The following is a 25,874-nucleotide window of genomic DNA, read 5'->3' as shown; positions in this document are numbered from 1 at the left end:
TCATGAATAAATAAATAAAATCTTTATAAATAAATAGGCCTGAGTTTAAATCTAGGGCAGTAGTGGGTAAACTATAGTCTGTGGGCCAAATCCCACATGTTGCCAGTTTTTGTGTGGTCCTCAAGCAAAGAGTGGTTTTCACATTTCTAAATGTTCGCAAAAAAAAAAAAAAAATCAGAAGAATAATATCTTGTCATGTGAACATGATGAAATTCTTTTCAGTGTCCATAAATAAAGCTTTATTAAAACATGGCCATACTCATTTTTTTACACATTGTATACTTCTATGACAGTAGTTGTGACAGAAACTGTATGTAGTACTCTACTGCTTGCAGACTGCTCAGCCCACCTCAAAACACACTGACACAGCTTTAATTCAACAGTATTTTGAGTGCCATGCATATTGCTGTAATATAACATTTTATAATTTTTTTTATGACCAGTGAATGTCAAGACAAAAAATGGAGAGAAAAGTTAACCTCAAATACTACACTTTTAAGACAGTGCAGTGTGGATTATTTTATCATCAAATTGGGTAGCAAGGAGCTGTGTTTATTATGAAGTGGTACTATATCTGTGCTAAAAATACAGTCTCTGTCAATATTACTGGACTAAGCAATCATAACAATTTTCCCAACTCGCAGGAAAGCACGTCAGAAAAAGTAGGAAGTATAAGAAGAATACTTCATTATATTTTTTTTCACAAAATTTTTTGAAATGAAGCTGCAAACCAAAGAAGTTTCCAAATAGCTCATTTGTTAGATAAAGCAAGCATTTACCAATGGTGTTAATTAAATCATATGATTCCAAGGCAAACAAATATGTCCAGAGAAAATAAACTGGTTTAAGACTATTAACTATTAACTTATGAGTAAGAAGTTAATAGTCTTAAGTAGTCTTTGAGTAAAAAGTTACTCAAAGAGTTGAGGACACTGGAAGCAATATCAATAGTCAATTTAAAAAGAAGCCAAATGATTTCAAGTGGTCTTTCTTGTCTTTGATAAACCAACATACTGTTCAATTGTTGTTTATTCAAAGAGTCAATGCCAGATCTTAAGTCACTGAGCTTCATCTCTATAAATGGTCCACATGAAACAATTATAATTGAGAATATTTTCAAAAACAGTGAGAAAACACAAAATCCAGTACAACCTGAAGTGGAATCTGCTAAGATGTGCTACTACTGATGGTGATAAAAATGTACATGGAAAAGAAAAGGGCTTAGTTGGATGAACTTACTGCTTTTGAAAATGTAAGATGTTTAAAGACTTCATTGTATTCATTGTACTATTTATCAGCAGGTACTTCTGAGGAACATATTTGATATCATGTGTTTTTGAATTGGTAGTGTCAACAGTAAACTTCCACTCTCATGGACTTAATAATCTTCAGTCCCATAAATTTGTCATAAGTAGAAGCAAACCTCTACTTGCTCTATCACCTAGCAGTCTGACGGTTTAGCAGTGAGGAAATTTTATTGAGATTATTTTCAGTGCAGAGTCAAGATTGAAATTTCTCTGAACAAAGACCCTCTTCAATCACTGTTCTTTAACTCTGAATGACTTTGGAAATTAGTTTTTGATGTTTCTTAACAAATTGAGCCTAAAGCTACAAGGCAAAGCTGAGCTGATATACAAAACTTACATTGCAGTAGTCATTTTGATGACAGGTTAATATCATCAAAATGACTTAATTAATATCAAGCTGCTGTACTTACTTCCTATGTTGTCAAAAATTAAAATGAGAAGTGAAATCTCCATCCCAAACAAATTTGCAGAAAATATATTTTCCAAGCTCAACCTAAAGTTCCAGCAGTATTTTGGGGACCTCACTCCACATGTAAAGGAAAAGTCCCATATTTCAAAATCCATCTAATTGTGCAATTGAGGAGCTTCCACTTAACTGTTAATTGACCTAATTAATCTACAACAACATGCTGAGAGACACGTATCAAGGAAAGAATATAATAGAATTCTATAAATGGCACGAGTAATTAATATTCTCTATTAAAATCACATGCTTATGATTGACATCACTATTCAGCAGTACCCATTCGTGTGATGAGACATTTTCTTAATATGTAAGAAATTTCTCAATATTTAAGTATTTCTCAATTTTGCCTCTTGGTCTATAAAGCCTAAAGGATTTAATATCTGGCCTTTTATGAAAGAAAGAAAGCCCCTGATCTAGAGGGCTGTGGATATGTGAAAGACGGAGGGAGACCACGTTAGGATCACTTGCTAGAAAGTTTTGTTAAGTATGAAGTGTAATTATTCTGAGTTAGCAAACAAAGCCTTATTTGTAGTCATGTTACTTTAATTAAAAATAGAATTGGACCTGAAGCAACATCTTTCTGCTATAAACTTAACACGTACAATTTAGTTTCAGTAAACAACAGCAGCTGTCTTGCATCAGTGTTGCTAATTTGAATTTTTATTAGTTTTATAGTTTTGTTTGTATTTCATTTGTATATCTTGCTTTGGCTTCAGATGCCAATAAAATTTATCCTCATAAATAGTTTATTTTTTTAAGATTTTATTTATTTATTCATAAGAGACACAAAGAGAGAGAGGCAGAGACACAGGAAGAGGGCGAAGCAGGCACCATGCAGGGAGCCTGATGTGGAATTTGATCCCGGGACCCAAGGATCACACCCTGAGCCAAAGACAGATGCTTGACCACTAAGCCACCCAGGCATCCCCTCATAAATAGTTTATATTTAATATCATATTTGTTCTTATATGTAACATTATAAAAAATAAGCTTAAGTCACAATTCTGAGATTCACTTTTTTTTTTTTTAAATGATCCAGTTATGAACAGGTGCAGCCACTCTGGAAAACTGTGTGGAGGTTCCTCAAAGAGTTAAAAATAGACCTGCCCTACACCCAGCAATTGCACTGCTGGGGATTTACCCCAAAGATACAGATGCAATGAAACGCCGGGACACCTGCACCCCGATGTTTATAGCAGCAATGGCCACGATAGCCAAACTGTGGAATGAGCCTCGGTGTCCATCGAAAGATGAATGGATAAAGAAGATGTGGCTTATGTATACAATGGAATATTCCTCAGCCATTAGAAACGACAAATACCCACCATTTGCTTCAACGTGGATGGAACTGGAGGGTATTATGCTGAGTGAAGTAAGTCAATCGGAGAAGGACAAAAATTATATGGTCTCATTCATTTGGGGAATATAAAAATAGTGAAAGGAAATAAAGGGGAAAGGAGAAAAAATAAGTGGGAAATATCAGAAAGGGAGACAGAACATAAAGACTCCTAACTCTGGGAAACGAACTAGGGGTGGTGGAAGGGGAGGTGGGCGGGGGGGTGGGGGTGACTGGGTGATGGGCACTGAGGTGGGCACTTGATGGGATGAGCATTGGGTGTTATTCTGTATGTTGACAAATTGAACACCAATAAAAAATAAATTTATTAAAATAAAAAATAAAAGGATTCAGTTAAATACTTGATTTTGAGAAACTCTGTCTTAAACTTCCCTGATGCCAGAGCAACTTTCTGTCAGGTTGTAGATATGAACATAGGTGAAAACCCATATAATCCTCCCAGATATATTTTATTTTTTTCTACTAGAACTCTCTACCTTAAGAGGTGAGATAAGAAAAGGGATTAGCCCATTCCAGCTTGGCATCTTATTAATCATTAGTACAAATCCTAAACTATACCTGATTGTAGAACGTTCTAGGATACAGCAGGTGCCTTGAGCTATTTTGTTTGTAACTAATTAGAAGTAACTCAGGTTTTAAGATTCAACTACCAAATAAAGGAACTTACAAGTAAAAAATAAAATGTGACCAAGATTTATATTTTACCCATCTAGTTATTTTTTAAAAAGCTTTAAACAACAATCTTAATAGTCTTAAATTTTAGTGATCTTCTGAAATCGGCACTAAAGGTTCAAACATACATGAAAAAGCCCTTGCTTCACTGCCTTAAAAAAGACAAATACCTTCATTTTGGATAAAAATCATTAGTCCAGCACATACTTACTGGTTAATACAGAATCTGTACTACTGAATAGAAGTCTCAATGTAAGGCATCAGAAACCTAGCGTCTCTAAATAAGACTTTAAACAACCATGTTACCTAAATTCAGGCCACTTCCTAAGCCAACACTGCTGAGGAATTTTACTGGATATGCTTGTGCAAGTTACCCTGTCCCCACACCCACTGCCATTAAAACATAGCATATTTATTGGAAACAAAAGCTTTTTCTAGGAAAGAAGAGATTCTTAGCCCTGGAAAATTACAGGATCAAGGCTCACCTGGTAGCACAAAGCTCCAGAGCAGTGAATTCCAGGGCTAGCTCAGCTTCTGATGTTAATATAATGGAGGGGCTTGGGTTCACCACCCAGTTTCCTCACCCGTGAACCTGGAATAACAATGCACCCTACTTTACACAGGAACCACGTTGTGTAGGAAACAGAACGACAGCAGCTTTCTCCCAATTCAATAGATGAAATTCTAGCCTCAGTGTTTGTGAGATTCCCCACACATACTGCAACAACTCCCTGACATTTTACCTGTTAGTTACTTGGTTATTCTCAGTTTCAATACCTTCTATTCAGATCTCTTTGGGCTCCTTAATCTTGCTTATCTCCCTGGCTCCAGTTTCTGTTGGTGAACCACCAGCAACCTTTCTGACAAACATTACGCTTGACTCCTAGATCACCCATCCTTCCTAGCAACCTCTGGCCTGTCTCCACACAGTGCTCACCGCCATGCCTCTGTCCCGCTGCCTCTGGACAAGCCTGTCAGCCAGTCAGCTATCAATTGGGTGGTGGCAGTGGCTCTTGATTGGGATGGAGCACATGTCTCCCTGACCCATTCCTCCCATGTGCGGCCCCTCACACATTGTAATAATGCCCCTTGTGTGTCATAACTATGTCATGACCCCCCTCAGGGCATATGTCACCTCCTAGTTTCTTTCAGATTCCTGGCATTCTGTACAGGAGACAATTCATTATATGCACCCCAAAGTGGTAATTAAATGTTAGACGTGGGACGCCTCGATGGCTCAGCGGTTGGGCACCTGCCTTTGGCTTAGGTCGTGATCCCGGGATCTAGGATCGAGTCCCACATCCGGCTCCCTGCAGGGAGCCTGCTTCTCCCTCTGCCTGTGTCTCTGCCTCTCTCTCTCTCTCTCAGTCTGTGTCTCTCATGAATGAATAAATAAATCTTTAAAAAAATTGTTCAACTAATATTCGATAAAGGAGGAAAGACTATCCATTGGAAGAAAGACAGTCTCTTCAATAAATGGTGCTGGGAAAATTGGACATCCACATGCAGAAGAATGAAACTAGACCACTCTCTTGCACCATACACAAAGATAAACTCAAAATGGATGAAAGATCTAAATGTGAGACAAGATTCCATCAAAATCCTAGAGAAGAACACAGGCAACACCCTTTTTGAACTCGGCCATAGTAACTTCTTGCAAGATACATCCACGAAGGCAAAAGAAACAAAAGCAAAAATGAACTATTGGGACTTCATCAAGATAAGAAGCTTTTGCACAGCAAAGGATACAGTCAACAAAACTAAAAGACAACCTACAGAATGGGAGAAGATATTTGCAAATGACGTATCAGATAAAGGGCTAGTTTCCAAGATCTATAAAGAACTTCTTAAACTCAACACCAAAGAAACAAACAATCCAATCATGAAATGGGCAAAAGACATGAAGAGAAATCACACAGAGGAAGACATAGACATGGCCAACACGCACATGAGAAAATGCTCTGCATCACTTGCCATCAGGGAAATACAAATCAAAACCACAATGAGATCCCACCTCACACCAGTGAGAATGGGGCAAATTAACAAGGCAGGAAACAACAAATGTTGGAGAGGATGCGGAGAAAAGGGAAGCCTCTTACACTGTTGGTGGGAATGTGAACTGGTGCAGCCACTCTGGAAAACTGTGTGGAGGTTCCTCAAACAGTTAAAAATAGACCTGCCCTACGACCCAGCAATTGCACTGTTGGGGATTTACCCCAAAGATACAGATGCAATGAAACGCCGGGACACCTGCACCCCGATGTTTATAGCAGCAATGGCCACGATAGCCAAACTGTGGAAGGAGCCTCGGTGTCCAACGAAAGATGAATGGATAAAGAAGATGTGGTTTATGTATACAATGGAATATTCCTCAGCTATTAGAAATGACAAATACCCACCATTTGCTTCAACGTGGATGGAACTGGAGGGTATTATGCTGAGTGAAGTAAGTCAGTCGGAGAAGGACAAACATTATATGTTCTCATTCATTTGGGGAATATAAATAATAGTGAAAGGGAAAATAAGGGAAGGGAGAAGAAATGTGTGGGAAATATCAGAAAGGGAGACAGAACGTAAAGACTGCTAACTCTGGGAAACGAACTAGGGGTGGTAGAAGGGGAGGAGGGCGGGGGGTGGGAGTGAATGGGTGACGGGCACTGGGGGTTATTCTGTATGTTAGTAAATTGAACACCAATAAAAAATAAATTTAAAAAATTGTTAGGCTTGTCATCCTTCAATAGTTTGGTTTGTAAATTTGGATTGGAGAAAGATGAGATAAGAGGAGAAAGGATAGAACTTCAGGAATCCTAGAGTATCCTGAAAACTCTACTATCAGCCCTCAAGTGTTCTACATATCTTAATATTCATCTCCCCAAGATTGTTCCCAGCTAAATGGATTCCCTCTTTTCTTAATCAATAAACATTTTGCAATCACACAGTCACCATTAACTGAAAATGTTGTTTTAGCTTACTATTTGTACTTAATACATCATGATTCATATTTGGAAAGGCATCTGTATGATTATTATATATGGAAATAGTAACACCCTATTAATGTGGCATGACAGGGAAGGGCTCCATTCCATGTAAGTGAAATTTCTGGATAAATGAAAATTACCTCCTTAACGACCAATCTTTCAAAACATTTCACCATTTTTGATGGAACTCCTAGTTTTTGAAATAATAAAATTAAACTCTTCAATACCTACATAATTAGATTATCGATGGCTATATTTCTAAAATATATGTCGCTGCTTATATAATGGAAATCAAACATAATTTGACTTTTTAATTATAGCTCGAGAGCATCATTAAGAGTACCCGTTACTGAATATTGTAATTATCCAGTACTAAGTTTGTTTCTTAGAATTCTTGTCACTCAACATTAGATTGCCAAATGATACTTCATGTGATTATTTACCTGCTGATTCCTTCTAATTTATTTCTTCTAATCTGCTCCAGAGCAACAAACTAGATATCCAAACTTGAGTTAGAAACATGCTTGTGCACCATTGGTGGGAATGTAAAATGGTGCAGTTGCTATAGAAAGTACTATTGTGCTTTCCCCTCTCAAATAGAAATAGACTTACCATATATTTCAGCAATTCCACTTCTCAATATATACCCAAAAGAATTGAAAAGAGGCTCTCAGATATTTGTATACCCACACTCATAGCAGGACAATTCAGGATAGCCAAAAGGTAGGAGGGTCCACTGACAAGCGAATGGATAGCAAAATGTAGTATATCCTATATGATGGAATATTATTAAACCTTTAAAAATCAGAACTCCCCCACCCCCAGAATACTCCATTGTCCTGGGCACAGTGATCATTTTCACCTAGGCCTTGACCTGTGCATGTGAAGACCCACCCCTCACCCACCCTCTATACTGCCCTGCAGTAAAGTCCTCTGTAATCCCATGTCATGGCTTTTCTCTGTTCCCCCTTCTTTTAGGTCCCAGAAGGGTCAAAAAGGAGAGAAAGGAATTGAGTAGGGAGAGAAGGAGTGAGGAGAAAACCAGCTCAAGAGGAGGATCAGGGGAGAGGACTGCTTTGCATCAAGCATGAGAGCTAGATCAGTGCCCATGTGCATATATTATTATTTCATTTTACAGATGAGAAAAAATGAAGCTTATGGTGAGTACCCCTTTCCAAATGCTGGAAATGAATGAAATAAGAGAAGCAAGGACACTGTTATGAGTTCATTGTTTTCAGCTTATATTCTTCCTACTTTGGGGGGGGTGTGTGGAGGGTAAGAAAGAGGTTTTTAAAAAAGGAAGGAACTCCTGTCACATGTACAGTATGGATGAACCTTGGGGACACTATGCTAAGCAAAATAAGCCAATCTCGAAAGACGAACACTGTGTAACTCCACTTATGTGAGGTACCTAGAGTGGTCAAATTCATAGAGACAGGAGGAGTTGAGCAGAAGCACAACGTTGTTTAATGGATCAGAGTTTTAGTTTTGCAAGATGAAAAGAGTTCTAGAGATTGGTTGCACAGCAGTTGGAGTATACTCAACATTATTCAACTGTATACTTGAAAATGGTTAAAATGGCAAATTTATGTGTATTTTACCACAATTAAAAATAAAATTTATAAAAGACTTAGAAACATGCATCAATTCATTCAATATATGTTTCTTTTGTGCTTATTATGTATCAGACCCTGTTCTTGGTGCCAGGGAAAAAGTGCTGAACAAAACAGAGTTTTGTCCTTTGTGGAGCTTATATTCTATTGTATGGTACCTAATAGTATGTATGCCTTTGCAGTCTACCTAATAAAGTGCATAATTTTAGGACATTGGTTTTTTAAAACATAAATTGTTTCTCTGTAAGATCTGCACCCTGACCTATTTGGATGAAGAGTATATCTGAAGTTTAAATATCTTAATTCTAAAAGAGCATAATGATTAAAATGGTAAAACTGACCTATCATCAACACCTTCTGGGTGTGTTTGCTTAGTTTTTCTTTCCATTATATAGATTAAGGAATGGGATATGAGAGACTGAATATACAAATGGGCAGTGGTGAGACCACGTATGAAAATAAAACTTTGACTCACAACCTGCAGCAACCTGCCCAGGAAACCAACCTCTTATCTACAATAAACAACACAGGAAGCCAGCCTGCCATAAATCAGACTTACAAGGAACAAGATTGCTATCACTAGTGGCAATGCAGGAAGCTAAACAATAACTTCTATAACAATCAGCCTAAAGTGGCCAGAACTTGATTAATAACTGACAGCTTCCCTAAATTTTGTCCCTGCTTCCAATTCAGGACCCACCAGAGAAAGCCAAATGTGCACACATAACTAGTCACTGAGGATGCCCTGCTTCTAGTTAGCCTCCCTGCAGCTGCGCCTGCCAATGCCTCCAATGGAGCATTCTTGAAGCCTCCTCTTAGTGCACTTTATAAAGCTTTCCCACTCCTCTGCCTGCCTTTTGAGTTCCCGCCAAAACACAAGGGACTGTGGCTGTCTCCCTTACTACATAGCAAGCTCACAATAAATAGCTTTTGCTTTTCTCATTTTGTTGGTCTTTGTTTATTTCCACAGGTGTTTACTATATACCTGCAAATTCTTAGTCAATCTTTTAAAACAGTTAATGACTCCCAAGACATAATTTTTCCAGCTCCTAGGTAACTAGGAAGATGGCTGTACTGACCATCACCTGGTTCCCAGCTCTCCCCCGGGTTGCCTGACATTAACCAGTCATCCCACAGATGGCATGATTGCCATACACCTGCCCCAGATCAAGAGTTCTTTCATTATTTCAGTGGCATAATTTTTAACATTCAATGATCATTTGAAAAATTCTTTTAGAAAAATTTTTCCATTTAGATTCCTAGTTAATCTTCTACTGTACTTACTTCAGGCATTGAGAAATATTTTCCATTTGTTCTAATGTTTGTGGACAGTTGGATGACCTCCAAATAATAGGGACATTTGTACATCCTACTTGAGAATATATGTGCAAGAACTTAGGAACTATTTCTGTTTGCTTGTATCTGAGTAACTATTGGGTAAACATCAGGTGTAAGAAAATTCTTGATAAAGCTGAGTTGACTTTGGTGCTGAATAATCACTGTAATATTACCTTTAAAATACCTGATGTGCTTTTCTCCTTGTACCTCCAGATGAATGACCTCTCTCTATTCTGTTGGCAGCATTCATTTGCCTCAGGTAGGACTATTGTTCTTATGGCAGAAAGGCAAAGGGAAATATTACATACTTTTTGCAGTCTAGTCTTTGCTTTTAAGAATTTTGAAGATCACAGGCTCGCAAAGCAAGTTTTCAAAGAGAAAACATTTTATAAATTCTAAATACTCTTTGTGTCTCAAGAGGCAAATCTGGCTGACTCATAAATTGTTACAAGCTCATAATTTTTAACAATGGATGATCATTTGAAAAATTTAAAAGTATAACGATTTTATTTTAAACCAGAGCATAAGGGGATCCCTTGAAAAGGAAAGAGAAAACAGAAAAATCCCTTCTTTTTTAGGTCTGACAAGACAAATGTGTGCTAAGATTTCCCCTCTAGTGAGAGAACTATTGGGGAAGATGACATCTCCTGGGCTGAAAGGAGAGATTTTGTGCTGTTTCAGGCTCACTAAATCATCTCTCAGATTAGATTCTGGTTTATTTATTTTTTAATATTTTATTTATTTATTCATGAGAAACACAGAAAGAGGCAGAGACATAGGCAGAGGGAGGCTCCTTGCAAGGAGCCTGATGTGGGACTCGATCCCAGAATCCCAGGATCACACCCTGAGCCAATGGCAGATGCTCAACCACTGAGTCACCCAGGTGTCCCAGATTCTAGTTTATAATGTTAACTGCATTACAGAATCAGTCTTAGGCTTTGGAATTCATATATTTCATGTCAGTCTGTGCTCTACTTCCCACTGCTCCCCCATTTCCACCCAGGAACAAATGGAAAAAGGATCTTTTTGTTGAAACCTGTTTATTGTTACCTTTTTCGACATTGAATGTGTTAATTATGTTAGTTCACAAAAATAAAAAATATATACCTTTCAGAAAAGTGACTAATTCTCACATAGAGCTCCTTCTGAATCTGTGCAGGAGGACTCATCAGTCTAGGATATGGGGTGTCATTTCTGTTTCTTTATCCATTTGGCTCCCTCTAGCTGTCGGTTTGCACATTTTAGTAGGTTCTAAAATCACACATTCTTGGCCCCTTTTTATTAACACAAAGCAGAGTAATTTTTTCATAGAAAGGTTTTGGGGAAAATGATAGACTAATAGAATGTATTTCTTAGCAAACATTATATTTAGTCATTTTTTTGAAAAATTACTAAGGTTTGTATATAGAGTTGACAGATTTAGCAAATAAAAATTCAGTGTACCCAGTAAAATTTAGATTTTAGATAAATAACAAATGAGTTTTTAGTATAAGTATGCTCCAAATACATTAGTCTGGCAACTCTGTATATTTGTATAATGTTTCACATCTCATTAGACAAACAAGGATTCTTAGAATCAAAACTTCCCACTCCAAACTCTTAATTTTTCCATTTTCCCATGGCTTATTCTCACTTTCTCATTCTTGGGCTTCCTAGGTTCCCAAAAGGAATCAGGTCAGAGGTCTCATTGGAGGACACTTGATTTTAAGCTCCAAGGATCCCAAGATATCTTTATTTTAACATGACAAGGGGGAATGATCCAATGGGTATTCATCTATGTGAGAGTTCCCAGATCTCCCCCTCTTACTGAATCCTCCCCAATTGGACCCCAGTGTTGGCCTTCATATTTACAGACAAGCAATTGAGGCCTAGAGTGACTTGTCCAAGGTGACATTACTCCTAAGTAGGGACCTGAGTTTTAACTCACATACTCAGCTAGAACCAGATAGTAGATGTTCCAGGCCTTGTAGGCCATGCAGTCTCTGTCACAGCTACTCAACACTGCTTTTTGTACAGCAAAAGCAGCCACGGACAGCACACAGATGAACAGGCATGACCAAGCTCCAAAAAACTTTGTTTATGGACACTGAAATTTGAATTTCATATGACCTTCACATATTGTGACTTATTACTCCTTTAACTTTTTTGAGTCATTTAAAAATGTAAACAACATCTTAGCTCTAGTGCAGGGATTGGCAAAATGAGCCTGTAGGTCAAATCATGCCCACTGCCTGTTTTTGTAAATCAGGTTATTCATCTTTTCTTTCCTTGATGTTCTTCTGGAAGAGCATTCTCGTTAATTCTTCATGGTAGATTAATTCATACAACGGATGTTGTAATTAATCAGGTCTAATGTTCTATCATTCCATGGGGCAATATCAGGCTTTTACTTAAGTAATTTGCTATATTTTTCTGGAGCTATTTAAAAAAAATTGATAACATTACATTGTATCTATGAATTGGCATAAAACTAGTGATCATTTTCATGAAATTGTTCTTTAATCAGATAGTCCATTAAGCGTCTTCTTAGTTGGGCACTAATCTAGGCACAATAACTATAGAAAGAAATCTGCTTACTTTTTATGAAAATTCATCAGGAAAACACACTTGAATTTTTCTTTGAAATTACATCTGTGCTCATCCCTTGTGGAGGGAGAAATAACTGTGGGAGACATTGAAATCTTGGTGGCACCTCACTGAGTATTCTCACCTGTGCTGTGCCTACAGGGAGGTGTGCAAAGGAAAAACAGAGACATCTGCTTGGGATTTTTGTTTTTTTCTAATACCTATTATTCACATGTTATATCTTTTCCTTTCAAGTAGTAACATTTTTTTTCTCCTAAAATAGATTAAATCTTAAGCCCAACACAAAATTCATAGTATGTGAGACAAAAGGTGAATTTGAAATTGTTAAAATTTAGATTTTTATTGTCTTCTTGGCATTCAAAAGAAATGGAGCAGTCATACTGGATTATGGGAAATGGTCAAGGTATTAGGTATTATAGGGTGTCAGAACATGCCACCCCAAAATATGCCACTTTCACATAATGATAATTTTGAAGGGAAGACAACTGAGAAGAAAAATACAAGAGAAGCTCTCTGCCCTCTCCCTCTTTGCCTAAAAGCAGGACATACATTTACAAAGAAGCTCTCTATCCTCCTCCCCTCTATACTAGTAAGGACCAAAATTAATCACTAGAGACAACTTTAGACCTTAATCAGCCTGGAGACAGCACTAGAGAAATCTACATAACACTCTTGACTAACAAACTTTTATTTACCTTTAGGTTTTCCATATTGTGCCTTCCCACAATTGGGATCCCTAGTGACTCAAGGTTCTTTTCCTTTGTCTTGTTGCTTCTCTAACACGTTAGTGTTCCCTTGCTGTGATGCTATGATGCTACCTAAGGCCAGGTTCTAACCACCCCTGTGAGTGACTCATCTCTGAGTGTTCCAGGGGTAAGGATGGTGCACATGCTAATAAACTTCTGCTTGGTTTTCTTTTGCTGACTTGTCTTTTGTCAGCCCAGTTTATAGGGCCCCAAAGAACCTAGGAGAGTGTAGGAAAAAGAATTTTTGTTCCCTTACAGTATCTTGAAATTATGTTCTCTACTTCACATAGGGATTGTGTTCCTGGTTCAGCATAAATCCCTCCCCCCTAACCACATTCCCTGAGGCCTGAGTCCCTGGTCATGGCAGGTGAGGAGGGTAAAGAGAGAGAGAGAAGACGGGGGTCGGGGGGTTGGGGGGGGTGGAGAAGACTAAGGTGCCAAAGAGATCTTTTTTGGTTCAAATACCTTTTACCTCCTCAATATCTGCATGACTAAAGTAAGGACTTTACCACAAGGACAGTATCATATATATATTACATATGTATATGTATATATGCACTTTCAGCATATATATAGATAGATTTATATATATATATATATATATCCTCTTTCCAGCCAATGCAAGGATAGACATTTATTCAATGATTCCCCAAAGCCATGAATTTTCCTAACAACTGTGACCTACTAAGGCCTGTTAGTCATCACAACCCTAACCATGACTTAAGGCCCCACACTAGAGAAAAAGTGGGGCATAGTCTTGATCATGGCCTTGGACTTGCTCTAAGGGCTCTTCTGCTCAGCAGTGAGACAGGCCTGTCCTTACTCTTTAGAAGTTTGTGGTCAAGAATTTAGCATCCTGGGTTATGCCTGCTTCCATTCCACACTGCCCATATCTGACCATTCTACTACCAGATCTTGGTCCCACAAGACTCTTAAGGCTGTTTCTTCCCTCTCCTCCTCTTGATTTTAGCTTTCCTAACAGAATCAAGGCCTCTATTTCCTCAGTAGTGCTCTGCTTTCCTGGGAACTTGTTCAACAGAGCCCAATTTCACAGACTGCTTCCAGTAGCTGCCCATCTGCCCTGTGTTTATGGCACAAGTCTCTTTGGTTTAGCACATATGCAGAGATCTTTCTCCTTTTGTCAGTGTGTGTTTAGAAATCTGACATATGAATCCTGACAACACTCTTTACCCTTGAGTCTCCATATGAATGTTTCCAGGCATTCTGATACAGGAGCCAGTGGGTTGACAGCTCTAAATCTTACTCAATCCACCACTGAAGATGTGACTCCATAAATTCATTCTCAAATTTCTTTTGCTTCTCTGCCTCTGAGGCTCCCGTTGTTGCAACATTTTGTGGCAAGTTCCAAAGATGGACAAATAAGCCTCTGTCTCGTTCCTGTCCTCCATTCCCCAGTAACATACCCAGTTTCTGGTATCTTCTGACCTAAATAAGAGCTTCCACACATGCTGATAGCCAGGCTCATAGCCAACCTGATACTGCAAGCTCTGGGTATCCCCATTTTATAGATAGAATAGGGTCTTTTTAAAAAATATTTTATTTATTTATTCATGAGAGACACACAGAGAGAGGCTGAGGCATAGGCAGAGGGAGAAGCAGGCTCCCCTTGAGGAGCCCAATGTGGGACTCGATCCTAGGACCCTGGGATCACACCCTGAGCCAAAGGCAGATGCTCAACCACTGAGCCACCCAGGCATCCCTAGAATAGGATCTTAATCCAAATATGACATCACTCTCCTATGAAAGTTACCAATTTCTCTTTTTAAATTATGTATGGAGCACTTGGGTCCAGCAAGTATTATGTGACCATCGTTGATTCCAGGACACAAACACTTCATCAAAAATATGATTATAGGCACATCTCAGGCTTTCTCTGCTGTCCTGGTTGTTGCCGCTGGTGTTGGTGAATTTGAAGCAGATATCTCCAAAAATGGGCAGACCTGTGAGCATGCCCTTCTGGCTTACACACTGGGTGTAAAAAAACTAATTATTGTTGTTAACAAAATGGATTCTACTGAGCCACCCTACAGCCAGAAGAGATACAAAAAACATCATTAAGGATGTCAGCACCTACATTAAGAAAATTGGCTACAACTCCAACAGTAGCGTTTGTGCCAATTTCTGGTTGGAATGGTGACAACATGCTTGAGCCAAGGGTTCTATGCCTTGGTTCTAGGGATAGAAAGTCACCCATAACGATGCAACTCCAGTGAAACTACACTGCCTGAAATCCTGAATTACATTCTGCCACTAACTCATCCAACTAACAAGCTCTTGTGTCTGCCTCTCCAGAGTGTCTATAAAATTGGTGATATTGGTACTGTCCCTGTGGGCTAAGCGGAGACTGGTGTTCTTAAACCTAGCATGGTGGTCATCTTTGCTCCAGTCAATGTTACAACTGAAGTAAAGTCTGTTGAAATGCCCCATCAAGCTTTGAGTGAGATTCTTCCTGGGGACAATGTGGGCTTCAATGTCAAGAACGTATCTGTTAAAGATATTTGTTGTGGCAATATGGGTCACATCACAGCAAATGTGACTCACCAATGGAAACAGCTGGCTTCATGGATCAAATGAAACCATCCAGGCCAAATCGGTGCTGAATATGCACCTGTGCTGGATTGTCACACAACTCACATTGCTTGCAAGTTTGCTGAGCTGAAGGAGAAAATTGACTATTGTTTTGGAAAAAAGCTGGAAGACGATCACAATTTCTTGAAATCTGGTGATATTGCCATCATTGATATGGTCCTGACAAGCCTACATGTGTTGAGAGTTTCTCTGACTATCCTTCTTTGGGCCATTTTGCCATTCATGACATGAGACAGATGGCTGTTGTGGGTGTCATCAAAGCAGTAGACAAGAAGGCAACTAGAGCTGGCAAGGTCACCAAGTCTGCCCAGAAAGCTCAGAAGGTTAAATGAATATTATACCCAATACCTGCCACCCCAGGCTTAATCCATGGTAAACACTCTCAGAATGGTTTTGTTAATTGGCCATTTATGTTTGATAGTAAAAAGCACTGGTTAATGACAACAATGAATGATAAAACCTTCAGAAGGAAAGAGAATGTTTTGTGGACCATTTGTTGTTTGTGTGTATGTGGCAGGTTTAAGTAATTAGTTTTTAAAATCAGTACTTTTTCATGGAAACAACTTGACCAAAAATATGTCACAGAATTTTGAGACCTATTAAAATAAAATTTTAATGAAGAAATAACCAATTCCCATAAAAAAAAAAAAAGAGAGAGAAAGACAGGGATGCCTGGGTGGCTCAGTTCTTGAGCATCTGCATTTGTCTCAGGGTGTGATCCCGGAGTCCGGGATTGAGTCCCACATTGGGCTCCTTGCAGGAAGCCTGCTTCTCCCTCTGATCTGTGTCTCTGCCTCTCTCTCTCTCTTTCTCTCTCTGTGTGTGTGTTTGTGTGTGTGTCTCATGAATAAATAAGTTAAATCTTTTAAAAAAAGAGAGAGAGAAAGGCAGAAGATTCCCACTATCCTATTGATTGAGCAGGGTTTAGATGTTTCTAATTTATACTGGTACTTTCAGAAGCAGTATAGGAAGAAAGAAGGTGAGGGGGAAAATCCCATAAAAATAACCCTAATATTCCCAACAAAAAAGAGGCAGGTGAAAAAGATACATAGGAGGATCCCAGGTATAAGTTATCTACTCTGCCTTCCAATCACCATCTTGTTTGCTGAGCAAACTCGCCCACGGCGAGTGCAGCAATGAACAGGGATTGGGGAAAATAGAAGACAAAGTGAAATAACACAAGATCTAATGAGGGAAGAAGGGTTAAAGGAAGAATCACAGTGCATGCCTGGTCAGTTTCATCTGTTGTTTGTTTTCAATAAATGATCTGTAGTTTCAGTATCAAATATGATGTTAACTGGTACTTTGTTTGACATACACATATTCAAAATCACATGTAAAAGAGCAAATTAACCCTTCTATAGTTTTTAAAATCAGAAAAGGATGCTGACCTCAAAAAAAAAAAAAAAAAAAAAAAGAAAAGGATGCTGAAAGTAGTAATATTTTTTGGCATTCATGGAAATAATGTTTTTTCTCTTTAATACATATATGAATTATATCCATATATTTCTTAATATTGAATCATTTTTTGCATTCCTGAAATGAACTCCACCTAGCTGATCCATATTATTCTTTAAAAGTGCTGTTAAATTAGGAGCTCCTGGGTGGCTCAGTCAGTTAAGCATCTGACTATTGATTTCAGCTCAGGTCATGATCTCAGGGTTATGGCATGGAGCCCAGTATCCAGCTCTATGCTCAGCAGGGAGTGGGTTCAGGATTCTCTCTCTCCCTCTCCCTCCTGCTTTCTCTCTCTCTCAAATAAATAAATATCATGTGAAAGTATTGTTAAATTATATTTGCAAATAGTTTATTCAAGATTTTGGTTTCCATATTAAAAACCAAGATTGGTCTATAGTTCTTTCCCAATCTCTGGCACCAAAGCAGGTTGGTTTGACAGCCACCAATGAGGAACTTATGACTACATTCGAGGGTAGTTTATTCCCAGCTGCACTCACTGTCAGAGGATAACATGAAGAACCCCCAAAAGTGAGCAAGATATCAGCTGCAGTCCCTTGTTTCTGCAACTGTTCATGCTATCGCTGCCTTGAATGTATACTACCATAGAGTTACACACACACACACAGAGGAGAGTGAGCAAATGTTTGTAAGTTGGGAAAATACGGGATCCTGGGGTGTGGGGGGCGCTTTATCACACATGAATGCTTCCTATTCTCCAACCCCCATGCCCTGCAAAAACTGAACCCTGGACCTGCAAAATTCTCCCCTTTTTAATGCATGATAGTTTGCACCTTCTTCAAACCCAGAGCTGGCTCTCAGAATCAGCTTTTACCCAAAACACATACATGTATTTTCCCAGGAGAAATCGTTATTTTCTCTCAAAAGAATTATGGTGCCAGCTATAAATGAAAGACAAATGTTCTGCCTTAAAATAGAAGCTACAAAATTATGTGTTTTTAACAATCTTTCAAGCAAGAAATATTATTTTGGGGTATTTTGTCTATAGAAGTTATTATATTCTGTGGGGTTTTTTTACTTAGCAATTAAAAACCATAGATAAAATACAAAATGCTTACTTTATTATTTCATGGGTGCTGATGGAATCTGTAATCTTTAATCTTGTGAATAAACATTACCAACTAAAATTCAAATTAATTATAGAGTACCTGGCTAGCTCAGTTGGTAGGGTATAAAACTCTTGATCTTGGGGTCATGAGTTCAAGCCCCACCTTGCATGTAGACTTTACTTAAAAAATACATACATACATACAATTAAAATTAATGGGATCAAATTTAAATTGAATCATTAACATCACAGTAATGGTCTGCTTAGACCACAGCAATAGAGCAACATGGTGGCTCTATCAGTTGAGTTGCCTTCTGGGTATAACAGAAACCTCAAGAAAGTGGCCTAAGCACGAGAGCTTATTCTCTCATATAAAAAATCCCGACACAGGTAGACCCTTCAGGGCCAGTATGATGGCTCCACATAGAAGAAGCCAATCTCAAGTCCTTGACTATGTTTCTATCCTCCATCCTCAGGATATGACCCATCAACAAGGTCACCTCAAGGTCCAAGTCTTCTTTGGATCCTGGCAGGGTGTCAGCAAGCCAGGGAGCAGCAAGGGGGCTAAAAGGAGGTTCCTTTTTACTGAACTGGCTTCTGTTAAAGAGCTTCCATGAAGTCCCACACGTATTTCCACATATTTCCTTACCTGGAACTTAGTCACTCAGCCATGTCTCTGAACATATGGGAAATGAAGAAATGTAGTTTTCTTTTCAAGATGCAATATGGCTAGCTAAAAAGAGGGGTGGAGGCATCTATTACTAAGAACAAAGAGGTATGGTATTTGGTAAATGGGTGGCCATTTCTGCTACAATAATTCAATCATAGTTGATGAGGTATGTAAAAAAGTTCTAAACTGATGAAATATTTCAAAGAGAAAATATCATATCTGTGTACCTAATTCTCAGAAAAAACATTTGTTTAAAAAATGTATAAGACATAGATCATTATAGGCACACCCTAGGCTCACCATTCCCCAGATGTAGCCACTATGTTCATGTTCAGGCCTATCCTCCCATGCCTGTGTTGTCCTTGTCCTTGTCATCTTGTAATTGCACTTTTAACTATTTAGGGTGGTTTTATGTGTGTAAATTTATACAAATAGTGTCATAATGCTTAAAATAATTTCCAGTTTTCCTTTTTGGGAGACATGTTGTCAACATGGATCCTTTTGGTACATGTAGATATCATTCATGCAAAATCTAGCACCACTTACTTAGCCCATTCTTTTCCTCACTGGTTTGTAATACCACCTCCAGGTGTACCAAGTACTCAAGGATGGTTTATAGCTGTTTCACTGCTATATCAGTCCATCTCTATGTAAGTTTCACATGATTTTCAACCCCAATAGCTGTATATAAAGTCTTGATACTTAAAAGGCTCCCTCTTTATTCTTCTTCAAAATTATTTGGACTGTTTTTCTGTATTATTTTCCTGATGCTCTTATAACAAATTGCCACAAATTTAGTGGCTAAAAACAACACACATTTATTCTCTTACAGTTCTGGAAATCAGAAGTATAAAATCAAAGTGTCACCAGGCTATGTTCCTTTTGAAGTCTCTAGGGAAGAATCCCTTTCCTTGACTTTTTCAGCTTCTAGAAGTCATCTGCATTCTTTGACTCCTTTCTCTGAATTCAAGGTCAGCACAGAAACATCTTTCAATCTCTCTCTCTCTCTCTCTCTTTCTCTCTGCCCACCCTCTTCTCTCTCTGCTTCTGTGGTCATATGACTTTTTCTCTCTCTGACTCTCCCATTTTCTTCTCATAAGGACTCTTGTGTTTGGGCCTACCCAGATAATCCAGGATAATTTCTCCATCTCAAGATCCTTAATCACATCTGCAAAGTTTTTTTGCTGTATAAGGTAACATATTCACAGCTACCAGGCATTGAGATCTGGCATTTGGGGAGAAGCGATTATTCATCAACCACATTGAAATTTTGTAACTTACTCTTAGTTTTAGATCAATTTGCCAATTTTTGTGAAAGAAGACACTCTGCTAGGATGTGGACTGGAATAGCATTGAATTTATAGATCGATATGAGAATTAACATCTTTTAGAATACTGAGATTTCCCATTCATAAATATTCTTTTGTACTCTTTAGTAAAGACATATAATTTTGCTGCAAAATTGTACAACTTTTTGTTATATTTATTTCTAGGTACTATATATACATTTTTGCTATTGTAAATAGGATTTTTTTATTATCACAGTTTCTACTTGCTTTTTTGTAGGTATGTAGGATTTATTGAATTTTAATTTATTTACCTTGTACTTAGCACCTTACTGAATTTCTTTCATTTCTAAAATTTTATCTGTAGATTCTCTTGAATTTCATACATAGACATTCTTCTCTGTAAATAATGGTTATTCCTGTTCTTTTTCTTTTTATACCTTTTTTTTCCTTGTCTTCTTGCATTAGCAGGGTACTTCATTACAATACAAAGCTGAATAATGCTTCTACCTTTTTACTTACATGCTGGTTCCTCTTAGTACTTTGTCAAGTTTTAGTAGTTCCTTATTCTTATTTTTTTTAAGTTTTTTATTTATTTTTTTAAGTATGCCCCACACACACTGTGGGCCTTGAACTCAGAACCACAAGATCAAGAGCTCTACTGACTGAGCCAGCCAGGTGCCCCTATTTTCTTTTTAAATTAAGAAAGGGCATTGAGGGCAGCCCTGGTGGCTCAGTGGTTTAGCGCCACCTTCAGCCCAGGGTGTGATCCTGGAGTCCTGGGATCGAGTCCTGCATTGGGCTCCCTGCATGGAGCCTGCTTCTCCCTCTGTGTCTCTGCCTCTCTCTGTGTGTCTCTCATGAATAAATAAAATCTTAAAAAAAAAAAAAAAAAAGAATTAGCTTATACATTTTCTTCATTTACTGGACTTTCCTCATTTTAATACCAATGTTAGACTAATCTCGTTAGTTTAACTATTTTAAAATACATTGCAGCGGTGTCTTTTTCTATTTTCTGTAAAAAAAATTTTTTTCTTTTAAGATTTTACCTACTTATTCATAAGAGACACACACAGAGAGAGAGGCAGAGACACAGGCAGAGGGAGAAGCAGACTCCCCACGGGGAGCCCAATATGGAGCTCAATCCGGGGACCATAGGATCAGGCCCTGAACCAAAGGCAGACGCTCAACTGCTGAGCCATCCAGGCGTCCTCCTAAAAAATTTTCTAAGCTAGGAGTCTGTACCTTGAAATTGGATACCACTTCCCTATAAAGCTGAATGAATCTGGTGTTATTTTTAAAATTATTTTTAATGGTTATATAATTAATGTTTTTACTCTCTTTTTAAATATTTTATTTATTCATTCATGAGAGACACACAGAAAGAGGCAGAGACATAGGCAGAGGGAGAAGCAGGCCCCCTGTGGGGAGTCTGATGTGGGACTCCATCCCAAGACCCCAGGATCACGACCTGAGCCGAAGGCAGATGCTCAACCACTGAGCCACCCAGGTGCCTCTAAAGTTTTCTCTTTTGAGTAGTTTGGAAGCTTAAAACTTTCTCAGAATGGCCTGACTTGTCTAAGCTTTGACATTTATTGGCACAAATTTGCTGCCAGAGATTGGGCTCCCTGGGAAGCTGACTCTCAGATGGCCTTAACATCCAGAAGGCTTGGTGAGGATGCTCTGGGGACCAACACCCATGGAAAGGTGGGGAAAAAACAAATTGGGCAGAAAGAGAAATTGAGTTGCTGTGCTGGTCAAATGATAGTCCTATTTGACCCCATGGGGAGCTCTGGAGCTAGACTGATGATGCATTATTGTCCTGATTGGACCACACTGGTTAGTCGCTGTGTGTGGACTACCATGACTTTGAGTCAAAGAGCTCTTTCAGCTGTAGCAGTCCCAGAAGGGGCTGAGATGAAGGTTGTCTAGTGATGAAACTCCCTGCCTCTAAGGATTCAAACCCTTCATTGAAGGGGGAGGTGAGTGGTGTGCCGTAGTATTCACCACAGTTTACCCCTGGAGCTGGTCAGATTCACATACATTATAGGAGCAACTGCTTTGAGATTCTGAAGGGCTTCTTCCTGGGGGCAGTTAGTGAGACAAACCATAGCCTCTACCACAATAGCTGGTCTTGGGGCTATAATCAATATTCCTCATCTCTTTCCTCCACTGTCCATCCTAGATCCCTCCATTCCTCAGCTAGCATGCCTACTGGCCTCATGGGATGGTGACTGAGCCTTGATCATTATCTCCTTCTAGGCTGAGATTGCTGCATTTGTTCATTTATTCTTAAGAGGTACCCAAATCAACCACCTGGGTGCCAAACATATTCTTCTCTATCTCCAGCATGGATCAGAAGTGTGTGTTTCTTTTCCTGGTGATCACTGTCAGCCTGTGTTGCTGGGAGGGTGACCCCTCTTCCTGTTATTAGGTCCCTTGACACAGGGAGCCTGAGTACCAGCTGGTACTTCTCCTAATAAAAGTATACTCCTGGGATCCAGGACTTTTAGAACTGCAGAGCCCATACTTGAGGTGAAAAACATTAATTCCTTCTTGAGTGGGTCCCTGGGAATGATGCAGGTGGGCCTCTTAATCCCCAGGCTGGTGTATTGTTCCTATTGAGTACACAGAACTGTGTAAAGGTCTTTATATTTAAACTGTGGACTGCGTCCTGGAGGGTGGCACCTCATTCTTTTTAAGTATTGCCCTGAAGCAAGTGCTTCAGCGGTGCCCTTAACAGCCTGTTCTGATAACCTACAGGTCAGCTGCTTTTAGGTATTATTATTCGACCAGGGGATCTTATGGTCATGGGGTATATTCTTTCTCTTATCTTGCTATAAAATGGGTCTCTGGAGCTGCAGTGATGTTATGAGGCATTTCAGGACAGTGAAATATTCTATAAGGCCTGGGCTAGTGGGGCTGGGGCTCTCCAAATAGGGAAGGTAAATGAACATGTGGACTGTGTCTATTCCTATCAGAATGTATCTGTATCCCTTCCAACATGCAAGGGGATCCCATGTAGTCAAATTGTCTCCTAGTAGCTGGTTGATCTTCCCAGGGGATGGTGCCAACTAGGACACAGTATTGGTCTCTGTTGTTGGAAAATTGGATATTCAGTTGCACAGCTTGCTGGAGCAGTTCTGGCAAGTGGGTATATTAGTTACCTATTGCTGCATAACAAATAGTCCCAAAACTTAGTGGTTTAAAATAACATTTGTAATGTCACAGTTTCTTTGGATCAAGATTCAGCCCTGGTTTAGCTAGGTTCTCTAACTTAGTCTCTTACAAAGCTGCAATCAGGATCTTGACCAAGCTGAGTGACCTGACTGGGGAAGATTGCTTCCAATCTCACTCACTAAGGCAGTATTTTTCTGAGTAACTCTCCCTGCTGTGCCATGAAAACGAGTGTTTTCCACTTTGGCCATTGGAAACACAGACCATGCCTGGCTGGCTCTGTGTGAACTCCTTTAACTACTCTGCCTGGCTTTTCTATGGTTCTTTCCTCAGGCCTGGTGTCAGTGTGAAGACTTGAGATGGAAACTCTTCAGGCCTGGGGGCATCTCTCTGTGCACCTGTCCTCTGTGAACGTTGGTGACCTTGGCCTCACCTTGACACAGTCTGTGTCAACCTGGGGAGATAGCTGGGCTCTGTTTGCTTCTCCTCCCTGCACAGTGGCCTTGGAAGCACTTTCCAGACAGTATACCTGGGCATTGCAGAGCTCACCTCAATTATTTCCCCTCCTTCAGGGGTCTTATCCTGTGCTGCTGAAAACCAAAGTTTTGTCATATCCTTTTTTTTTTCCAGTTATGTAAAGTTGGGAGGGTAAATCTGGTTCCTGTTACTCTGTTATCATCAGAGAGGGTAGTCTCTTGTATCATCTTTAACATCCTGTGTGGCCATACTTCTTAATTTACCAATCTAATATTTACAAAATGACATTTCATGATGTTATATTTTCTTTATCACTATTAAGGTAAAACAGCTTTTCATGTATTTAATGGCCTATATTTGTTTCTTCTATAAAATACTTCCATCTTATTCATTTTTCTTTGATTAACTTTGATATATAGGAATTATTTATATATTTGGATATTACTCTAAATTGCATATATTACAAACCCCATTTGTATTTTTTTTAAAGATTTTATTTATTTATTCATGAGAGATGGAGAGAGAGGCAGAGACACAGGCAGAGGAAGAAGCAGGCTGAGCCTGATGTGGGATTTGATCTCCAACCCTGGGATCAGGCCCTGAGTCAAAGGCAGATGCTTAACCACTAAGCCACCCAGGTGTCCCTCCCATTTGTATTTTTGATTTCACTTAAAATAGATATTCTTGGAGTACCTGCATGGCTCAGTGAGTCAAGTGTCTAACTCCTGATCTTAGCTTAGGTCTTGATCTCAGTGTTGTGAGTTCAAGCCCCACATTGGGCTCCACACCCAGGGTGGAGCCTACTTTTAAAAAAATTCTTAATTTTAATGTCAAATGTATCAATCTTCTCTTTTCTGGTTAGTCTATTTGTGTCTTGTTTAAGGAAGCATTCACTACTCCAAGTCAAGGAGCTATGCTCTTAAATGTTCTTCTGATTGTTCTCCTCACATTCAAGTATTAGTCCTACAGATATGTAGACATTGTGTTTCTCCCCATGTGAATAACCAACTACCCAGCACCCTTTGTGAAGTGTGCCTCCTTTCCTCACTGATGTAAAACCCATCCCTGCAGCCCTGGAGGTGTGAAAGTTGCTGCTGCCCTTGCAGTGGCTTGTCTTTTCCTGTGTTTTGGTCAGCTTTGTGGGATCATTGATCCTTGAGTCCTCCAGGTCTAAATTAGGAAACTTTCCTCTAGAGATGCTTTGCTTTCCTAATTGAACTCTACTTACTGCCTGTCTGGCTCCAGAACCCAAGCCCAGCTCCCCTACCCTTCCCAGCCAAGGAGAAATTCCCAGCAGCAACACTGCTGTGGGCCTCCACCAACCCAAGGCAAGCTCACCCCTTCAGGATGCCACCTGCTCCAAGCTAGCTTGCTTTTTTTTTTCAGGGGGTGGCCCTTGGAGAGTGTGGGGGGACCTAGTTGCTTTGCAGTGGAGGGCCTTTCAGAGCACCTAAAAGAAGTCAAGTCCACACCACTCTATAAATTTATATACATTGTGTGTGTAAGTGTGTGTGTGTGTGTGTGTGACTTTTGTAAAACTACTGAGATCATACTTTTGTACTGTGCTATAATCCTTGCTTTTCTGATGTCTTAGAAAGCATTCCTTGTTGGTAGGCATAATTCTTATGTATTTTTAACATTGTGATAGTATTTAATACCCTCAATTGCACCATACATTATTTAACCATTTGGGTACTGTGTTCGATGACTAGAGGGCCTGCAGCACTTTATAAGTTTCTAGGAGAAACAGGTAAGGTGTGATTTTAAATTTAGAAAGAAAATTAAATAGAAAAATAATTTCCTTATGCTTTAACAATCAGATCTAAATGATGTGCTATCACTAGAAGTGATCTCTGTGTCATCTCAGGCAGTTAGCAAATGTCTAGGGGGCTAAGGAAGGGCCACACATCGGTTTTTTTCTGCTCTTCCAGATATTTCACATCAAAGACAGCTCCTCAGTCTCCAGTCTGCAGGTCAGGGGTTGAGTTAAGGGGATCTTTAAATTCAGGCATGCTTAGTCAGGAATGCAAACACACTCACAGTATTCCTTTTGGAAGATCCTTTTCC

General features: G+C 39.1%; 1 protein-coding gene across 5 annotated transcripts in view; it reads right to left on the bottom strand.

The window, feature by feature from the left end:
- CCNY (cyclin Y) overlaps window positions 1–4,873 on the bottom strand; it is a 334,546-nt gene extending 329,673 nt beyond the window's left edge. For 4 of the 5 annotated variants that reach the window (XM_072825247.1, XM_072825252.1, XM_072825246.1 and 1 more), the window contains exons 1-2: window positions 4,740–4,873; window positions 4,288–4,394 (exon numbers count right to left, since the gene is read on the bottom strand). Coding sequence is in view for 1 of the 5 variants with exons in the window: in XM_072825245.1 (XP_072681346.1) it covers window positions 4,740–4,745 (6 nt within the window). In the remaining 4 variants the exon portion in view is untranslated. The remainder of the gene's footprint in view (window positions 1–4,287; window positions 4,395–4,739) is intronic. The other variant, XM_072825245.1, reaches the window with a different exon arrangement.
- Window positions 4,874–25,874: the final 21,001 nt, after the last annotated feature.

Source organism: Canis lupus, chromosome 5 (assembly GCF_048164855.1).
Source record: "Canis lupus baileyi chromosome 5, mCanLup2.hap1, whole genome shotgun sequence".
Lineage (NCBI taxonomy): Eukaryota > Metazoa > Chordata > Mammalia > Carnivora > Canidae > Canis > Canis lupus.
This window is presented reverse-complemented; position numbering and strand designations above follow the sequence as displayed.